At 41.0% G+C, this 20,724-nt stretch overlaps 1 protein-coding gene across 1 annotated transcript in view; it reads left to right on the top strand.

The window, feature by feature from the left end:
• The window catches only part of LOC115189397 (uncharacterized), a 337,609-nt gene that overhangs the window by 95,224 nt on the left and 221,661 nt on the right, over window positions 1-20,724 (top strand). The window contains exons 25-30 of the mRNA XM_029747982.1: window positions 1,174-1,608; window positions 2,295-2,552; window positions 2,650-2,895; window positions 3,141-3,398; window positions 4,731-5,072; window positions 5,171-5,440. Coding sequence (XP_029603842.1) covers window positions 1,174-1,608; window positions 2,295-2,552; window positions 2,650-2,895; window positions 3,141-3,398; window positions 4,731-5,072; window positions 5,171-5,440 — 1,809 coding nt within the window. The remainder of the gene's footprint in view (window positions 1-1,173; window positions 1,609-2,294; window positions 2,553-2,649; window positions 2,896-3,140; window positions 3,399-4,730; window positions 5,073-5,170; window positions 5,441-20,724) is intronic.

Below are 20,724 nucleotides of genomic sequence, written 5' to 3'. Positions count from 1 at the left end.
TCCTACCCTGCCTTTCTACGGTCTTTGAAAGCCAAGTTAACAAACAGATCACCGACCATTTCGAATCCCACCGTACCTTCTCCGCTATGCAATCTGGTTTCAGAGCTGGTCATGGGTGCACCTCAGCCACGCTCAAGGTCCTAAACAACATCATAACCACCATCGATAAAAGACAATACTGTGCAGCCGTATTCATCGACCTGGCCAAGGCTTTCGACTCTGTCAATCACCACATACTTATCGGCAGACTCAACATCCTTGGTTTCTCAAATCACTGCATTGCCTGGTTCACCAACTACTTCTCAGACAGAGTTCAGTGTGTCAAATCGGAGGGCCTGTTGTCCGAGCCTCTGGCATTCTCTATGGGGGTGCCACAGGGTTATATTCTCGGGCCGACTCTTTTCTCTGTATACATCAATGATGTCGCTGTTGCTGCTGGTGATTCTCTGATCCACCTCTACGCAGATGACACCATTCTGTATACTTCTGGCCCTTCGCTGGACACTGTGTTAACAAACCTCCAGACGAGCTTCGATGCCATACAACTCTCATTCCGTGGCCTCCAACTGCTCGTAATTGCAAGTAAAACTAAATGCATGCTCTTCAACCGATCGCTGCCCGCACCTGCCCGCCCGTCCAGCATCACTACTCTGGACGGTTCTGACTTAGAATATGTGGACAATTATAAATACCTAGGTGTCTGGTTAGACTGTAAACTCTCCTTCCAGACTCACAGTAAGCATCTCCAATCCAAAATTAAATCTAGTGGTGAGAGGTTAGCATGTCTTGGTGGTATGATATATAATGCTAACCCCTCCCTGTTATTGTAATGGTGAGAGGTTAGCATGTCTTGGAGGTATGATATAAAATGCTAATCATACATTTTTTTGGTTAGTGATTATGTGATGCTACTGATTGTCTTGTAGAAACATTTGACATATTAAGCTTCAAGTGTTGGTTAATCTGGTAACATTTATCAGCCCATTTCCTGACATAACTAATGTTCCATTACTAAATGTCACACATAGATAATGTGAATGTCTCTAAAATGATATGCTTTAAGTACAACCAAATCACATTGTGTAAAAGTATAACTACTTCATATATCTTTAGCTATGACCGGTTTCATGTGTTCATCCATGTCTGAATCAACTGTTACTGTCCTTGTTGCAGATTCTATCCACGGAGGTCTGATCCCTCAAAGCAGATCAAGTTCCTGGTGAATCTCCTGTCTCAAGCAGCAGAGAGGGAGGAGCAGACAGGAGAGAAGACACTGAAGCTGGTATCATCAGTGTGGACTTACAGAACCTTTCCTTTTGCCAATGGAGACAATTCTGAACAGAGTGATTTCCTTCTGGATCTGTACTCACATGTGAAGGACTATGAGACTCAAAAAGGCAGGAGTGTCCATCCAGCATTACAGCCAGTTTACCAGTCAGCCAGTCCTGCAGTCTGGTCCATAGACCTCAGAAAGAGAAAGGCCTCCCTCCTCCTTGAAGTGTTGAAACTCCAACCAGAGAAGAAACCAGTAGAGCTGAAGGGCTGGTCAGATGAAGAGATTGAAGTGAGGAGTTTCTTTCAGTGTCTGCCCTACATCTCACAGCTGAGGTGAGTCTGAACATGTGTGGTGGTTAGTGATTATGTGATGCTAGTGGTTATTATCTTGTAGAAACATTTGACATATAAAACGTCTAGTGTTGGTGAATCTGGTAACATTTATCTGCCGATATCCTGACATAACAAATGTTGCATTACTAAATGTCACACATATATTATGGATTTTTGGCAGTTATGTGATGCTAGGCAGTTGTCTTTTAGAAATCTTGTGGATTTTATCTTTGAGAAATGTTGTAACATGAAACCTTAACGTTTATACTCGGAATACCTAATCTATAAACCAAATGTCATGAATCCTGAATCCTGTTATTGTAATGGTGAGAGGTTAGCATGTCTTGGTGGTATGATATAAAATGCTAACCCCTCCCTGTTATTGTAATGTTGAGAGGTTAGCATGTCTTGGAGGTATGATATAAAATGCTAACCCCTCCCTGTTATTGTAATGGTGAGAGGTTAGCATGTCTTGTGGGAATGATATTTGTGCCTCTAACTTTCTCACTCATCGTTATTCACGTTTCACTTTAACGTCATAGTCATTTAATCATTTCAAAGTGCTGGAGTACAGAGCCAAAACAACAACAAATGTGTCAATGTCCCAAAACTTTTGGACGTCACTTTCTCCTAAATGTCTGGTTTGTCTGTTTTAAAGTGACTTGAGTTTTGCCTTTTCATTCCAGGCTGAATGTGGGTATGGCAGTGAAACTGTCCAGACTGGTTAGGAGGACAGAGAGAGGTACTACTCCACTGACTGTCCCAGATCTCTCCCTGGTCCTAAAGAGCAGCCAGCCACCAGAGAGAGTGTTATCCAGGGCTCTGAGTAGTGTGGCGTCCCTGCTGAGACTCTGGAGGGTTCAGTGTCTGGACCTGACTGACTTCTGGATCCAGGGTCACTCTCTCATCACACTGCTGTGTCACCAGGGACCTCTCTCTCTCAGGTCAGTCTGAAGCTGATGTTTTTTAAAGTAGAAATAGTAACTTCATTCATGTGTTTTTCTTCATATTTCTGACTGCCTGTATGTTCCTACCTCCTAGACTGAACTCAGACACTCTGCAGCAGCTGACTGTAGTTGTGTATGAAGCTCAGGACAAGGACTTGACTCAGTGGTTCCTGGAGAAGGTTGGTGGAGACCTGACCTCCTGCAGGCTGGACTGGGAAGTGCTTCTCTCTCTGCTGCAGCATTCAACCCACAACATCACTGTGGACCTCAGGAAGAACAGGCTTCTAGAGAAGAACATCTCAGATCTTCTCCCCTTTCTGGGAAGGGTTACCCTCAAGAGGTGGGAGAACTTCTTTCTCTATTCAGACTATAGAAATAATAAAATAACTATTTCTATCCAGTGACATGTTGTTCTGAGTTATCCTCTGTAATATCATTAGGGTTTTATTCAAGAGGTGGGAGATCTTTATTCAATATTTATAGACTTTAATTATTAATGTCCTGTCCAGCCAGATGTTGCTATGTGAGTTATCCTTTATAAAACCTTGACATAACCACAACAATCCATTCTCCATGTTTGTTCAGGTCCAGTTCCAGCTTTGTAAAGTCCTCCATCAGACAGATCTATGACAGTAGAGACAGTGACTGTGTGTCCAGTTTGTTGAGGTCTTCAGAACATTGGATCAACCTGAACAGCAGAGAGCTGGACAGAGTGGACTGTACTGCTCTGTGTTTTACCCTGCAGCACAGCCGCCAAGTCAAAGTCAACCTGCTGTGGACCTCCATACCACCGGGGGAGATAGAGAGCATCCTGCCTCTTCTGGACAGAGTCTCCCAACTCAGGTTTAGTTGACACTCTTTGACCCTGCTAGAATGGATAGAACTATCGGGCTTTCCACTTCCTGACTGATTTAACCTCTAACCCTAACCTCAGTGTAATGTACAAACCTTAACCTCAGCTAGGAGTGGAATTGAAGGGGGACGCCTGGGAGTTGACCTGACTAACAGAGTTGTAGTGTGTTTATCAGTGTTTTAATAATCTTCATCAGAAGGCACTTCTAGGTATCCCAGGTCCACAATAAATGTTGTTTTGTTCGATAAAGTTCATAATTTATGTCCAAATAACTCCATGTTGTTAGCGCGTTCAGTAAGCTACTCAAAATGTAGGACACGCGAGGAAAATGTCACGGTGAAAAGAAAAAAAAAATATCTATTTACGTTCGTTCAAACATGTCAAATGTTGTATAGCATCAATCTTTAGGGCTGTATAACGTGAAACTTCAGTAATATTCCAACCGGACCATTGCTTTGTCTTGAAAAATGTTTTGGAACATAGGTCCCTTCTCACATGAATGCGCGCAATGAACTGATGTGCTTTTCTGAGTCACCTACTTCCCAGCCTTCTCGTTCGGTCTGTGTTTACCGCAAAAGCCTCAAACAACTTTCTAAATATTTTTGACATCTAGTGGAAGCCTTAGGAAGTGCGAAATGAATCCTTAGTCACTGTGTGTTCGATTGGCAATGACTTGAAAAAACTACAGGCACCAGATTTTCATTTCCTGCTTGGAATCTTCTCAGGTTTTTGCCTGCCATATGAGTTCTGTTATACTCACAGACACCATTCAAACAGTTTTAGAAACTTCAGAGTGTTTTCTATCCAAATCTACCAATTATATGCATATCCTAGCTTCTGGGCCTGAGTAGTAACCTGTTGAAATTGGGTACGTTTTTCATCCGGCCGTGAAAATACTGCCCCCTAGCCCCAACAGGTTTTAAGACTGTTGACATCTAGTGGACGCCATATGAACTGCAAACATGTCCCTCATTAATCTAGTTCCCTATAGAAAACACATTGAAAAGACAGTAACCTCAAAATTGTTTTTCCCTGGATGGTTTGTCCTCGGGGTTTGCCTGCCAAATCAGTTCTGTTATACTCACAGACACCATTCAAACAGTTTTAGAAACTTCAGAGTGTTTTCTATCCAAATCTACCAATTATATGCATATCCTAGCTTCTGGGCCTGAGTAGCAGGCAGTTTATTTTGGGCACACTTTTCATCCGGACGTGAAAATAGTGCCCCCTAGCCCAAAGAAGTTAATGTGTAATGGTGTGTAAATAAGTCTCTGTCTATCCTCTCTCACTCTCTGGCTCTGTCTGTCTGTCTCTCTCTGTAGCATTGACAGGAGGTTACTGCTGAGTTTCCTCCAGTGCTGTGCTGCCTCTCAGGTCCAGCAGGGGGCACCACCACCACCACCAACAGCAGTATGGCTGCTCAGGTCTCTGCACTACAGGCTGGACTTCTCCTGCTCCTCCTCTGTGGACCTGTCAGCTCAGGACCAGGAGAAGGCTCTGTGTCTGACCACTGACCACTGCAGGGACATCAACTCTGTTCTGAAGCAGAACCAACACAGCACTCAGCTGGTCCAGAACCAGGTCCAGCTCATCCTAAGAGACTGTGAGGTGGAGGACAGAGCACTGAGGGAGCTGCTTCCCATCCTGCATATTGTCAAGCTGAGGTTAGACACACAAAGACAAACATTTGACCAACTAGTTTATCAGTAGGAGTTAGACCTACTCTGTGTCATAATGTTGTCTCTGCTTCTGGTCCTCTCAGCCCCAGCAAAGCTCTGCTACTTCAGCTGCTGGACCTTGTGTGTGAGGGGATTGAAGAGGGGCTGCTGAGGCACGCAGAGTCCCTGTGCAGAGCCCTGGGTGGGGAGCTGGACCTCAGTGAGACCAGGCTGGACCAGAAGGCCTGTGGATCTCTGGCCCTGGTTCTGGAACACTCAGAGGGTCTGTCAGAACTGGACCTCAGCCACTGTCAACTCACAGACCACCACCTACAGCCCCTGATCACACACCTGCATAAAGTACAAGTCCTGGAGTGAGTGGCTTTCAGTGTGTGTGTGTGTGTGTGTGGAAGTGTTTAACTATACTTTTGAGGACCAGAATAGAATAGTAAACTAACAAAAGTTTGACCAACTGGGGACATTTAGTTGGTCCACGAGGTCAAATGCTGTTTCTAGGGGGTTTAGGATTAAGGTTAGAATTAGTGTTAGGGTTAGGATTAGTTTTAGGATTAGGATCTAGGGTTAGGTTTTTAATTAAGGTATGGGTTAGGGTCTGAATTGTATGTCCCCACAAGGTTATTTGTACAAGACTGTGTGTATGTCACTGCATGATAAATGTCCGATCTCTCTCCCTCTGTGTCTCTCTCTCGCTCTGTCCCTCTCTCCCTCTCTCACTGTCTTTCTCTCTCTCTCTCCCTATCTCTCTCTCTCTCTCTCTCTCTCCCTGTCTCTCCCTCTCTCTCTCTGTGTCTCTCTCTCCCTCTGTCCCTCTCTCTCTCTGTGTCTCTCTCTCGCTCTGTCCCTCTCTCTCTCTGTCTTTCTCTCTCTCCCTCTTTCTCCCTCTCTCTCTGTTGTAGCCTGAGCCAGAATGACATCACTGATGCTCTGACTGACAGAATACTCCAACTGGTCTCTACCAACACTTCAATACACACCGTACGGTAAGGGTGTGTTTGACAGTGAGCAGAGCATGTGTGTGTGTGAGATCATATGGGTGTGTCTGTTGCTGAGGACAACTGTTGGAGGATAATAATAACAACATTAAAATAATAATAATAATGCTTTTTTTCTCTACAGGCTCTTCAACAACAGAATCATGAACAGAACTGCTTTCCTCACAGACAAGAGGTTTGAGATCTGATTAAACATCAGGTCTTAGTCCAGGAAGAGGAAGAGATGGCTGTTAGATCTTAGTCCAAATCAAAATAAAATTGTATTGGTCACATACACATGGTTAGCAGATGTTATTGCGAGTGTAGCGAAATGCTTATGCTTCTAGATCCGCCAGGGCAGCAGTATCTAACAGGTAATATCTAACAATTCCACAACAAAACCTAATATCTAACAAATTCCACAACAAAACCTAATACACACAATCTAGTAAAGGAATGGGATGAGAATATATAAATATATAATATATGGATGAGCAGTGACAGAGCGGCTAAGATGCAATTGATAGTAAAGAATAGATCCAGACAGAGGAAGAGAAGATGGATGTTGAACATGGACAGAGTACTAGTCTAACACACACACACACACACACACACACACACACACACACACACACACACACACACACACACACACACAGAAGTTTCAGTCTCACCCACACGTAGAACACAAAGAAAAATGAACATTCTGAGAGAATTGACATTGAAAATAATAAGGAGAAGACATGAATTGGGAATTTATGAATATAATAATGTTTAGAAATAAATGTTTTAAAAGTTGATGATAATGGAGTGTACTGAGGGTGCTATCTTGCTTTGGGAATCCCCTGGTCAGAGCAGCCAGGAGGAGGCATCCTGTCAAGACGTCCTGCCTATGTGAGGAAAGATGGGGGTTAGTGGGTGCTGAAAGAGCACCTTTTGAGTGATGGCCACATTAGGTGCTAACCACTGAATGCATCATTGTAGCAGGTGTTAGCCACAATGAGTTAACAGAAAGGAAGATGGTGGGTATAAAGGAGCCATGATTCTGGAGAAGGGTACGACTCTCTATTAGCTTCAACAACCTGTGGACTGATGGAAGAAGATTTCTGCTGTAGCTTTTTAGCTTGAAATATATTTTTATTTATATTAAACTCATATTTAGATTTATATTAAACTCATATTTAGATTTATATTAAATTCATATTTAGATTTATATTAAACTCATATTTAGATTTATATTAAACTCATATTTAGATTTATATTAAATTCATATTTAGATTTATATTAAATTCATATTTAGATTTATATTAAACTCATATTTAGATTTATATGAAACTCATATTTAGATTTGTATTATTCTCAGTTAAAGTAAAATTCTAGGAGGGATCCTTAAGGTTACCTCATTGATAGAAGTGTGTTAAAGTAGCTGGTAGAGTTTTTAGACGCCAACTGAGGGACTGATCATCCTGAGGGGGGAGATAAAAAACAGTATGTAAAGTTGTAGAAGGTAAAAACCTGTTTTTCTATGTATTAATTACTGTGCTTCTCATAAAGTTGTAAAATACCTAAACATATTGTATTGGCAATAAGGGTATAGTTATTAAGGGCGTTGAAGGTGTCTATCAATTTAATTTACTGTTGATGTTGCTTATCATTGATTGGTGATATTGATTTGTGATTGACTGATTGATCTGGGATTTTTTTATGCCTCCTTTCTGGGATTTTGAATAAACTTTCCTTATTGTTCTGAAAACTGTGTCATCAAAGAGTCATTCAAGTGCATGTCGTTTTACTTTCGGTTTCTGAAAAATATTTGATTAATTGAGGATTTTTAGCATCTGGTAAATTAGTCTAGAGGAGACCTGAGTGGCTGGTATAAAGTAACCTGAGACTAAACTATAGGTACTGAGTGCATTGGTAGGAGTCGTAAGAGGGGTGATTCTGGGCTAAACCAACCCAGTTTACAGGGGGCACCCCGTCATAGTGCTCTACAGCAGAAACTCGGTCCTGGATCATCCTGAAGAGGTGCAGGGTTTATAGAGTGAGGGCGAGGCAGCATAGGCATTAGGCTCTGAGGATGGCCCACTTTACTGTAAGACCCTTACTGTTGAGTCTGAGGACAGCCCACTTTACTGTAAGACCCTTACTGTTGAGTCTGAGGATAGCCCACTTTACTGTAAGGCCCTTACTGTTGAGTCTGAGGATAGCCCACTTTACTGTAAGACCCTTACTGTTGAGTCTGAGGACAGCTCACTTTACTGTAAGGCCCTTACTGTTGAGTCTGAGGATAGCCCACTTTACTGTAAGGCCCTTACTGTTGAGTCTGAGGACAGCCCACTTTACTGTAAGGCCCTTACTGTTGAGTCTGAGGACAGCTCACTTTACTGTAAGGCCCTTACTGTTGAGTCTGAGGCACAGTCCCTAGCTATAGACTAGCTCAGTGGTAACGCAGAGCAGCAAATCTCTAGGGGTTAATGACAAGGAATTACTGGACTGCTTCAACAAAGTACTGAGTAAAGGGTCTGAATATTTATGTAAATGTGATATTTACGTTTTTTTTTGCAAACATTAAAAACCTGTTTTTGCTATGTCATTATGGGGTATTGTGTTTAGATTGATGAGGGGAAAGGTGGATAGTCAAGGTCAAAGGTTCTGGGACTGTTTCTGGATCTTGTGCTGCCAGCGGTATCTTCAGAACGTCTTTCTTCTTCAGAGTGTTCTGACATTTATTCTCCAAATGTTAGCTCTGACACACTTGTGCCACCAGTGGCACCCTCAGAATATAGTAAGTTCTGAGGGTCCCTCGCCAGCACTGGTCCTCTCACTCCATTTCAGGTATATCGTTCATGGATGAGTCCTCCATCTCATCACTGTGATCCTCCCGTATTAGGTGTCTCCAAGGCAGTGTCAGAGGGAGGCAAGAAGTTTACAGGCGTTATCAGCTTACGGTGGACTGTTTTCTCCTGGCCAGTTGACATGTTCTGTATCTTGAAGATGTGGATGTCGCTATTCTTCTCCGTAACAATATAGAGGTTGTTCTCCCAACAATCAGCCAGCTTCCAATTTCCACGTTCACCCTTATTCGCCAGCAGCACCCGATCACCGACCCCCACTGGAGCTCCTCCTCCTCCTGGAAAATATTGAATCAAATACTTCACCAATACCGGAACTTGTGAATTCAATTAGACTTTATTACAAGGTAACAGAGCTGAGCAATTCCATGGAACAACTGAATTCTCTTGCCACAGACCTCATGCTTTATAGGTTTCCACTTTCAGATAACACACATGGTCACTCTCCTCTATGTATATGATTAACACCCCTTGGCCTCTTGCCACCATTATCTCTCTGTCTCAATTCTTGCTTGTTTACCGATTCTATTGGTGGCGTATCCATACACAAATGTAGGTGTCTGTCCCATGATACTCATGGGACAACACAATGGCTCTCCCCAAGCCTGTAATGGCACAGACATACATATACAATACAATCACATGCCTTAAAGCTAGTCACAGGACCAGGAAATGACTTCCCTCAGGCCTACAACAGCACAGGCATACATACATAATGCAATTGTATGTCTCAATGCTAGTCACAGGACCAGGTAATTACTTCCCTCAGGCCTATAATAGCACAGGCATACATTTTCTGCTTACGTTCTACTTTTGCATGTCTTGTGATTAACTCCATGTTGACCCAGTCTGTACATTCTCCTGAGCTCAGCCTTTATTCTGTTTACACATGTCTATTAATTAACCCCATGTTTTCTGCCTCAATACTTATGGGAGAACAGTCTAGATACTGGAAAATCAACCATGAATTTTCACCTACATAACCCCCCTTTGGAACTCACAGAGTTCCACACAATTACATTTTCCAGTATAGATGAGAAGGGGAGCACCTTCTGAAACTCTATGGAGGTAATCAACCTCTCGTCCATCTTAACAATCTGAGCCCCACTTTCTCATACACACTGGCGACTCAGGACCAAACATCTCCAATCGTAATTACCAAGAAAGGAGTAAAACATCCATTCTCACGCCAATTATCCTTTAAGTATAGAGTGTGGAAGCATGTGCATGTATTACTTAGCCTTGCATGAGGTTATCTCAGTTATGTAGAAAATATATGAAAATAATAAAACAATACAAATAATAATAAACGAGGAGAAATATAAAAGCAGGGAGAATAATAAAGTAATCTTAATAAACCCTCATAACGTCATTCTAAATAAGACACCTAAACAAGATCCTCCCTCGCAGACACCTCTCTGACAACAGTGATGTCACAAATGGAAAAACCTGTTAAAGGATTAAGGACCGTAGACACTTGTGTCGTGTCTTTGCTATGCCGGATACAGTGATATGACATGCTATTCTATAAAATCATTTCTACTGTAATTAATATTACCTGATTAAACTAATCATGTAAATGTAATAAACTAGAAAGTCGGGGCACCACGAAAGAGTGTTTATAGAGCTGTTATCTTCCGAATGAACACTTAAAGACCTGGTAATCTTTTATATCAATAGCGGTCAATTATTAATCGTCACCTTATTCAGTCTCATCTGAACATCGTATAAATCTTGGTTGTCTTCACGAACCCTGGCTAACAAGTTGAATCAGCAATACCAAATTTGGTTTAATTATTTATTTACTAAATACCTAAATTGTCACGGTTGTCGTACGAATGAGCGGACCAAAGTGCAGCGTGTGTCGTTCCACGTATTATTTATACTGTGAAGCTATGCAATACATAAATAAACTGAATGACAAAAACAACAAACCGTGACGCAGAGGTGAAACATACACTACTCAAAATTAATCTCCCGCAAACCCAGGTGGGACAAACACCAACTTAAATATGACCTCCAATTAGAGACAACGATGACCAGCTGCCTCTAATTGGAGATCATCTCAAACAAAGCCCAACATAGAAATACAAAAACTAGAACAACCCAACATAGAAATACAAAACTAGAACAACATAGAAAAAACGAAACTAGAAAACCCCCCTGTCACGCCCTGACCTACTCTACCATAGAAAATAACAGCTTACCATGGTCAGGACGTGACATAAATAATCACACAGAATTACATATACACAGGATGGATCATACATTGATTACTAATTATATCATACAAGAAAACATCCCTGGTGGACGGAACCGATATGACGGCTAGTTACACAAAGAAAGGGGGTTGAGTTTGAATGAAAGCGCGGGAAGACTAAGGAACAAAAGGATTGGGTCTCTGATCAGACCTTGTGAAGCTATGCTATCTTAAATACAGAATCTTATGCATTCTAAATAACCGCCCATCTGAAAAAGGAAAATGCTAGAAATATTTACTCTGAGCTGCGCTTCGATAGATTGGTCGTCAATGGAAGGCTGGGTTGCCCAGAATAGATCTCTTGTCCTCTGAAGAATGTCTGGTGGTAAAGTGGACATGTTGTAGTACCATCGTCGTGTGGTAGGACAGATACTTTGTCCGTCTTTTCCTAGCCCACGTTTACAGCTGCTGCTGCCGCTATCTCAACAGCTAGGAGGAATCTCTTCTTTAGTGAATAAGAGGTCAAAGTTCATAACAAGTTGCCATACTTTTAGCTCATGCTATATTCTGGCTGGTATAGTCGAAATTCATCCATCAATCGTCACCTCCACATTGAAATTCGCCCTTTTTAACGTCTGGACAGCAGTCCTCACGTCCTCGGAAAACGATGCTAATTTCGTTAGGGTATGGTTGTTCAACCGTTCGCAACCAGAGCTCACCCTGAGGTTGGCTTAGTTCTGTAGTTGATATTAGACCTTTTTAACGCATGGACAGAAGTCCTCACGTCCTCGGGAACAACAGTTAATATTTTCGTAAAGGGGCTTATGTAGTGGTGGGAGAGAAGGGCGTGTTTCATAGTTTGCAACCAATGTCTGTTCACTTGGGCGGGGCCACTGAGTGAGCAGAGTTTTTACTTTATGTAAACCATTCTCTCATTTAGAAGCTAAAATTACATTTAATCTTTTCACAAATAGTTTCATATTTAAACATTTAAATTGCACAACAATTCCATGTGAATCTGATAACTAGAATGTGTAGACTTTCCAAGATACAGTTTATGTCATCCTATCATCAGTAATAATGTCTCTGACGACAACTGATCTGACATCATATTCCTTAAGTACCAGCGCATATTTTCAGCTGGTTGGATTACTGAAAATATAGTTATGTTCCTCACCCTTTTAATGTTACCAGGCTCTCTCTGTGTTAATAAAAACGTTGGTTATTTGAGTAGATCAGAAAGGCCTTATTGACCAGCTGAATGTTTGTCATATTTGGCTAATCCACATTATCAAAGATATTACAACCAAACCGGCTGAGGAAAATAGTGTCAGGAATTGGATGTACGGGTGGAAGCACAAAAGATTAGAGGCCCCATATGGGTATCGAATAGATTATACACAACCGTATGAATGTTTTCACAACACAGAAGTACAGAATGAGATGGGGAAGTTTAAAGGCAGAGGTGAGTCTACATGCCACTTAAAGAGTACTTCCGTTGTGAGGATAGCTCCTCCGTGGATAACATAGCTATGAAATAGACTTCTTCATACCTACCGCCACTAGAATAGTGGAAAACTGTGACTTGTAGTAAACCACTACAGACTCCCTCAACACTAATTGTGACTGACCTCCAGGCATTTACCTGATAATTACCTGATTACGTCAGACTCATTCTGAACAAGTTGTAGTCCACCAGGACACCTGGTTTTCTTCCCTTGACATGAGCACGATTGTGTAAGCATAAACGCACATGTAAAACGGAACATCCAATTAGGATTTATGCTAGGATCACTTCAGGGTCCAAGCAAAATACCGGCCTTAGTAAAGTTGAACATTTACTTTGAGGCCTTTGACACTACAGCTACAGTACTCACTCGTTTTCTTCCCAGAAGTCCATAGGTCATCCCTGTAGACTGCCCAATACTAGTGTCTTACAGCTGAAGACCTATCATGTAGTTATCAACTTAAAACCTGTTGAGGACAGACATTCCGCTAGCGGAACGCCTCACCAATATCCAATGGTAGAGGTGGCGCGAAATACAAATAACCTTAAAAATGCTATAATTTCAATTTCTCAAACATATGACTATTTTACACGATTTGAAAGATAAGACTCTCGTTAATCCAACCACATTGTCCGATTTCAAAAAGGCTTTACTGCGAAAGCAAAACATTAGATTTTGTCAAGAGAGTACCCAGCCAGAAATAATCACACAGCCATTTTCAAAGCAAGCAGATGTCACAAAAACCCAAACCACAGCTAAATGCAGCACTAACCTTTGATGATCTTCATCAGATGACACTCCTAGGACATTATGTTATACAATACATGCATGTTTTGTTCAATCAAGTTCATATTTATATCAAAAACCAGCTTTTTACATTAACATGTGATGTTCAGAACTAGCATACCCACCAAAAACTTCCGGTGAATTTACTAAATTACTCTTGATAAACGTTGACAAAATACATAACAATTATTTTAAGAATTATAGATACAGAACTCCTCTATGCACTCGATATGTCCGATTTTAAAATAGCTTTTCGGTGAAAGCACATTTTACAATATTCTCAGTAGATAGCCCGGCATCACAGGGCTAGCTATTTAGACACCCACCAAGTTTAGCACTCACCAAAATCAGATTTACTATAACAAAAATGTTATTACCTTTCCTGTTCTTCATCAGAATGCACTCCCAGGACTTCTACTTCAATAACAAATGTTGGTTTGGTCCAAAATAATCCATAGTTATGTTCCATCAGCGACGTTTTGTTCGTGCGTTCTAGACACTATCCGAATGGTAAATAAGGGTCGTGCGCATGGCACATTTCGTGACAAAAGATTTCTAAATATTTCATTACCGTACTTCGAAGCATGTCAACCGCTGTTTAACCTGTTTGGTATAGGGGGCAGTATTGAGAATTTTGGAAAAAATATGTTCCCATTTTTAACTGCCTCCTACACCAACTCAGAAGCTAGAATATGCATATTATTGTTCAGGTTTGGATAGAAAACACTCTGAATTTTCTAAAACTGTTTCAATGGTGTCTGTGAGTATAACAGAACTCCTATGGCAGGCAAAAACCTGACAAGGCTTCAAGCAGGAAGTACCCTGTCTGACAAGGAGTCGTGCGTCTTACCTCTTTTTATTGAAAAGTAAGGATCTTAGCTGTAACGTGACAATTCCCAGGGCTCCAATAGGCTCTCAGAGCCCGCGAAAACCCTGAAGGTTTACGAGGCAGCCTCAGGTTGAAACATATTATCGCCTTTTGTAAGTGGATGCTGAGAGGACCTTTCAATGATGCGCGTGCATGAGTCGCTTCTGAGGAGAAATTTTATTCGGCTGTTTAGGCTCAATGCATACTCCCGGTCGGAATATTATCACTTCTCTACGACATAAATGGCATAAAAATTGGTTTTAAACAGCGGTTGACATGCTTCGAAGTACGGTAATGGAATATTTAGACATTTTTGACAAGCCAACGCGCCATGCGCGGGACCGTGAAAAAGCATTCTAGAACTCACGAACAAAACGTCGCTGTTGGAACATAACGATGGATTATTTGGGACCAAACCAACATTTGTTATTGAAGTAGAAGTCCTGGCAGTGTATTCTGATGAAGAACAAGCAAGGTAAGAACATTTTTCTTATAGGAAATGTGATTTTGGTGGAGGCTGAACTGGGTGGGTATCTAAATAGCTAGCCCTGTAATGCCGGGCTATGTACTTAGATTATTGCAAAATGTGCTTCATCCGAAAAGCTATTTTAAAATCGGACATATCGAGTGCATAGAGGAGTAATGTATCTATAATTCTTAAAATAATTGTTATGCTTTTTGTGAACGTTTATCGTGAGTAATTTAGCAAAATGTTAGTAAATTCAACGGAAGTTTGCCGGGGGTTATGCGTTTTCTGAACGTCACATGCTAATGCAAAAAGCTGTTTTTTGATATAAATATGAACTTGATTGAACAGACATGCATGTATTGTATAACACAATGTCCTAGGTGTGTCATCTGATGAAGATCATCAAAGGTTAGTGCTGCATTTAGCTGTGGTTTGGGTTTATGTGACATGATATGCTAGCTTGAAAAATGGCTGTCTGATTTTTTCTGGCTGGGCACTCTGCTGACATAATCTAATGTTTTGCTTTCGTTGTAAAGCCTTTTTGAAATCGGACAGTGGGGTTAGATTAACGAGATTCTTGTCTTTAAATAGCTGTAAAATAGTCATATGTTTGAGAAATTGAAGTAATAGTATTTCTAACGATTCAAAAATCGCGCCACTGGAATATCAGTAGCTGTTACGTAGGTGGGACGAAATCGTCCCACATACCCCAGACAGGTTAAAGTCCATTTTTATGCCATTTTTTCTCGTAAAAAAGCGATAATATTCCGACCGGGAATCTGCAATTAGGTAAACAGCCGAAAGAAAATAAACCACGTGGTCGACTCAGGCACGAGCATGAAGCCCTTTGTCCTCTGATAGACCACTTAGCAAAAGCGCTCGTGTGTTTCAGCCAGGGCTTTGAATTACATCATTCAGCTTTTTCTTGGGCTCTGAGGGCCCATGGAAGCCGTAGGAAGTGTCACGTAACAGCAGAGATCCTTTGTAATGGATAGAGAGAATCAAGAAGGGAAAGAAATGGTCAGACAGGGTACTTCCTGAACAGAATCTTCTCATGTTTTGGCCTGCCAAATGAGTTCTGTTATACTCACAGACACCATTCAAACAGGTTAAGAAACTTTGGAGTGTTTTCTATCCAAAGCTAATAATTGTATGCATATTCTAGTTTCTGGGCAGGAGTAATAATCAGATTAAATCAGGTATGTTTTTTATCCAGCCGTGAAAATACTGCCCCCTATCCATAACAGGTTAAGTTCTGCCAATTGGGCTGAACATGGTTGAGGACAATACTCAAATTTTTCCTCAATGAAATCCTTTCCTTGTTGTCTCACTACTGCATACCCTGCATGATTACCTGTATAATCTTTATAACAGGAACCATCTACAAAGTAGTTCTCCACATCACTTCCCTCTCTGTCTATCAATGGTATAGATTCAAGATCTGGACGCAATTTGGTAAACTTTAGAGATTCTGCAACACAATCATGAGCTTTCCCTTCAAATTTCAACGGAACTCTTTCAGCTGGGTTGACAGTATTACGTCTTTTAATGGAGACATCTGGGTAGTCAGCAGAGTCATGTAATCCAAAGTTCTAGCAAGTAAGTACACATTTAACCTGTTCTATCAGCTCCACTATTTTATGATGCATGCTTATTGTCACAGGATATCCCATAGTTATGGTTGGTTGATGCTTTATCATAAGCATAATGTAATGCCGCCAACCCTTGGTAACACGGTGGATAACCTTGAACTACTGGATCCAATCTAGTACTGTAATACGCAATTGGCTGTTTCTTTCTACCACTGCATGTTTCCTGCATAAGTACAGCTGCTGCATAACTATCACACCTATTTGCTATGTATAACAAAAATGGTTTTGTGTAATCTGGGGCTGCTAAGGCTGGTGCTGTTTGAATTTCCTTTTTAGTGTCTCAAATGCAATCAGAGCATCAGTGTTCCAGTCTAGTTGCACCCTGAGATTGAGTTGTCCTGCTTCTTTCATTATCTCTCGCAAAAGAGCTTTTTTAACTACATATTTCTCTATCCAATCTGAGCTAAATCCAGTCATCCCTAAAAAGGTCATCATTTGAGCTACTATTTGTGGCAACAGTGCTTTGCTAATGCCTTCCAGCTGTCCTGGTCCTATTGCCTTAGTTCCATGAGCTATAGTTCTTCCTAGGTACTCAACCTGGGGTTGGCAGTACTGAAGCTTTGTTTTAGAGACTTTGTGTCCTCCTTCTGTCAATCGTTGCAGTACTTTCAAGGAGTCAGAATGGCACTGTTCCAACATAGACACACAGATCAACAGATCGTCAACATATTGAATCAGTGTGCCATGAAACACTCATTCTTCCAAATCAGCCCTCAATATCTGATTGCATACATGGGGGGAGTACCTAAACCCCTGGGGGAGACGGTTGTAAGAAAATTGCCTTCCTCTGTATGTAAACGCAAACATGTGTCTACATTCTTCCGCCAGGGGCACACAAAAAAATGCTCCACATAAGTCAATCACTGTAAAGTACTTGGCATCCAGGGGAACATTAGTCAGCAGTGTGTGAATATTGCAAAATGTGCTTTCACTGAAAAGCTATTTTAAAATCGGACATAGCGAGTGCATAAAGGAGTTCTGTATCTATAATTCTTAAAATAATTGTTATGTTTTTTGTGAACGTTTATTGTGAGTAATTTAGTAAATTCACCGGAAGTGTTCGGTGGGAATGCTAGTCACATGCTAGTCACTTGCTAATTTAAAAAGCTGGTTTTTGATATAAATATGAACTTGATTGAACAAAACATGCATGTATTGTATAACATAATGTCCTAGGAGTGTCATCTGATGAAGATCATCAAAGGTTAGTGCTGCATTTAGCTGTGGTTTGGGTTTTTGTGACATTATATGCTAGCTTGAAAAATGGGTGTCTGATTATTTCTGGCTGGGTACTCTGCTGACATAATCTAATGTTTTGCTTTCGTTGTAAAGCCTTTTTGAAATCGGACAATGTGGTTAGATAAAGGAGAGTCTTGTCTTTAAAATGGTGTAAAATAGTCAGATGTTTGAAAAATTGAAGTTTTTGGATTTTTGGAATTTGTAATTCGCGCCACGCCCTATCATCTTGTGTCTACCTAAACATGTATCACTACTGTCGCTCCTATCTAAATGATATCTTGTGTCCTACCTAACCAGTGAACGTGTGGCTGTGACCGTCCTGTCAGTGCCTGTCATCACTTTTTGATATCTTTTACTGCAGGTGTGCTTTTCTGTATTTAGGTTATTTTTCTAAACACAACACATGTATATTATACAATCACTTTGTAGATTCAGTCTGAGAGAGAGATTCTGAGAGCATTGAACGTGTGGCTGTGACCGTCCTGTCAATGCCTGTCATCACTATTTGAAATATTTTACTGCAGATAAAAACCGAGTCAACCTGAATTGTGGGTGTCTGTGTGCCTTTCAGCTGGGGGGCTGTGTGAAGTTGGTTACACCAGGTGATTGTCTTTAGAAACACTGCTAATCCAACCAATAGTGCTAGGTGCCTGTACTATATAAACACTGCTAATCCAAGCAATAGTGCTAGGTGCCTGTACTATATAAACACTGCTAATCCAAGCAATAGTGCTAGGTGCCTGTACTACAGAAACACTGCTAATCCAACAATAGTGTAGGTGCCTGTACTATATAAACACTGCTAATCCAACAATAGTGCTAGGTGTCTGTACTACAGAAACACTGCTAATCCAACAATAGTGCTAGGTGCCTGTAATACAGAAACACTGCTAATCCAACAATAGTGCTAGGTGCCTGTAATACAGAAACACTGCTAATACAACAATAGTGCTAGGTGCCTATACTTCAGAAACACTGCTAACCAAACAATAGTGCTAGGTGCCTATACTTCAGAAACACTGCTAACCAAGCAATAGTGCTAGGTTCCTGAACTACAGGTGCCTGCACACTTGATTAAAGGGGAACTACTCTCAAAAATCTAAATTTCTGATTTTTCCCAAACCTCAATCGTGGTCTCCAGATGTGGTTTAAGCATTGTTATGGATTTAGAACATACAATTGTATTGTTTTTCTGTTTAAAAAAGTCTGACATAGAGAACGAAAACCTGAAAAAAAATTCAGTTTCTCTGTTTCAATTGTAGGCGTACTATTATCCTATTGAACAGTACAGGTTAGGTTGGTCTACTATTATCCTACTGAACAGTACAGCTTGGGTTGGTCTACTATTATCCTACTGAACAGTACAGCTTGGGTTGGTCTACTATTATCCTACTGAACAGTACAGCTTGGGTTGGTCTACTATTATCCTACTGAACAGTACAGCTTGGGTTGGTCTACTATTATCCTACTGAACAGTACAGCTTGGGTTGGCCTGACTGTGAAAGACCAATATGAACAGTACAGCTTGGGTTGGTCTGACTGTGAAAGACCAATATGAACAGTGCAGCTTGGGTTGGTCTGACTGTGAAAGACCAATATGAACAGTACAGCTTGGGTTGGCCTGACTGAAAGACCAATTTGGAATTGATCAACTTAGGTCATTTAGAGTGTATGTCACTGTTTCTCATAGAATTTTTCACACAGGGTGCCTTTCCTTTGCCGGGCGTTTGGAAAAATATTTTAATAGAATAACAGAAATAGTGAACATTCAATTACCAAAACATTTCAAATCTTCCATTGTCTCTGTCAGGTCTACATTTGGAAGTGATCAATAGATAAATAGGAAATTACTATTAAATGATCAAATATTTCAGTTGTGTTTGTGTTCCCCATCCTGTACTGTCTTTAGTCATCCTGTTTAGATAGTTCCCCATCCTGTACTGTCTTTGGTCATCCTGTTTAGATAGTTCCCCATCCTGTACTGTCTTTAGTCATCCTGTTTAGATAGTTCCCCATCCTGTACTGTCTTTAGTCATCCTGTTTAGATAGTTCCCCATCCTGTACTGTCTTTAGTCATCCTGTTTAGATCGTTCCCTGTCCTGTACTGTCTTTAGTCATCCTGTTTAGATCGTTCCCCATCCATCCTGTACTGTCTTTAGTCATCCTGTTTAGATCGTTCCCCGTCCTGTACTGTACTGTCTTTAGTCATCCTGTTTAGATCGTTCCCCATCCATCCTGTACTGTCTTTAGTCATCCTGTTTAGATAGTTCCCCATCCATACTGTACTGTCTTTAGTCATCCTATTTAGATCGTTCCCCATCCATCCTGTACTGTCTTTAGTCATCCTATTTAGATAGTTCCCCATCCTGTACTGTCTTTAGTCATCCTGTTTAGATAGTTCCCCATCCATCCTGTACTGTCTTTAGTCATCCTATTTAGATCGTTCCCCATCCATCCTGTACTGTCTTTAGTCATCCTATTTAGATAGTTCCCCATCCTGTACTGTCTTTAGTCATCCTGTTTAGATAGTTCCCCATCCATCCTGTACTGTCTTTAGTCATCCTATTTAGATAGTTCCCCATCCTGTACTGTCTTTAGTCATCCTGTTTAGATAGTTCCCCATCCATCCTGTACTGTCTTTAGTCATCCTATTTAGATAGTTCCCCATCCATACTGCACTGGCTTTAGTCATCCTATTTAGATTGTTCCCCATAATGCACTGTCTTTAGTCATCCTATTTAGATCGTTCCCTGTCCTGTACTGTCTTTAGACATCCTATTTAGATCGTTCCCTGTCCTGTACTGTCTTTAGTCATCCTGTTTAGATAGTTCCCCATCCTGTACTGTCTTTAGTCATCCTGTTTAGATAGTTCCCCATTGTGTACTGTCTTTAGTCATCCTAGATGATCGTTCCCCGTCCTGTACTGTCTTTAGTCATCCTATTTAGATCGTTCCCCATCCTGTACTGTCTTTAGTCATCCTGTTTAGATCGTTCCCCATCCTGTACTGTCTTTAGTCATCCTATTTAGATCGTTCCCCGTCCTGTACTGTCTTTAGTCATCCTATTTAGATTGTTCCCCATCCATACTGCAC

This window comes from Salmo trutta, unplaced genomic scaffold, assembly GCF_901001165.1.
Source record: "Salmo trutta unplaced genomic scaffold, fSalTru1.1, whole genome shotgun sequence".
In the NCBI taxonomy this organism is placed as follows: domain Eukaryota; kingdom Metazoa; phylum Chordata; class Actinopteri; order Salmoniformes; family Salmonidae; genus Salmo; species Salmo trutta.
This window is presented reverse-complemented; position numbering and strand designations above follow the sequence as displayed.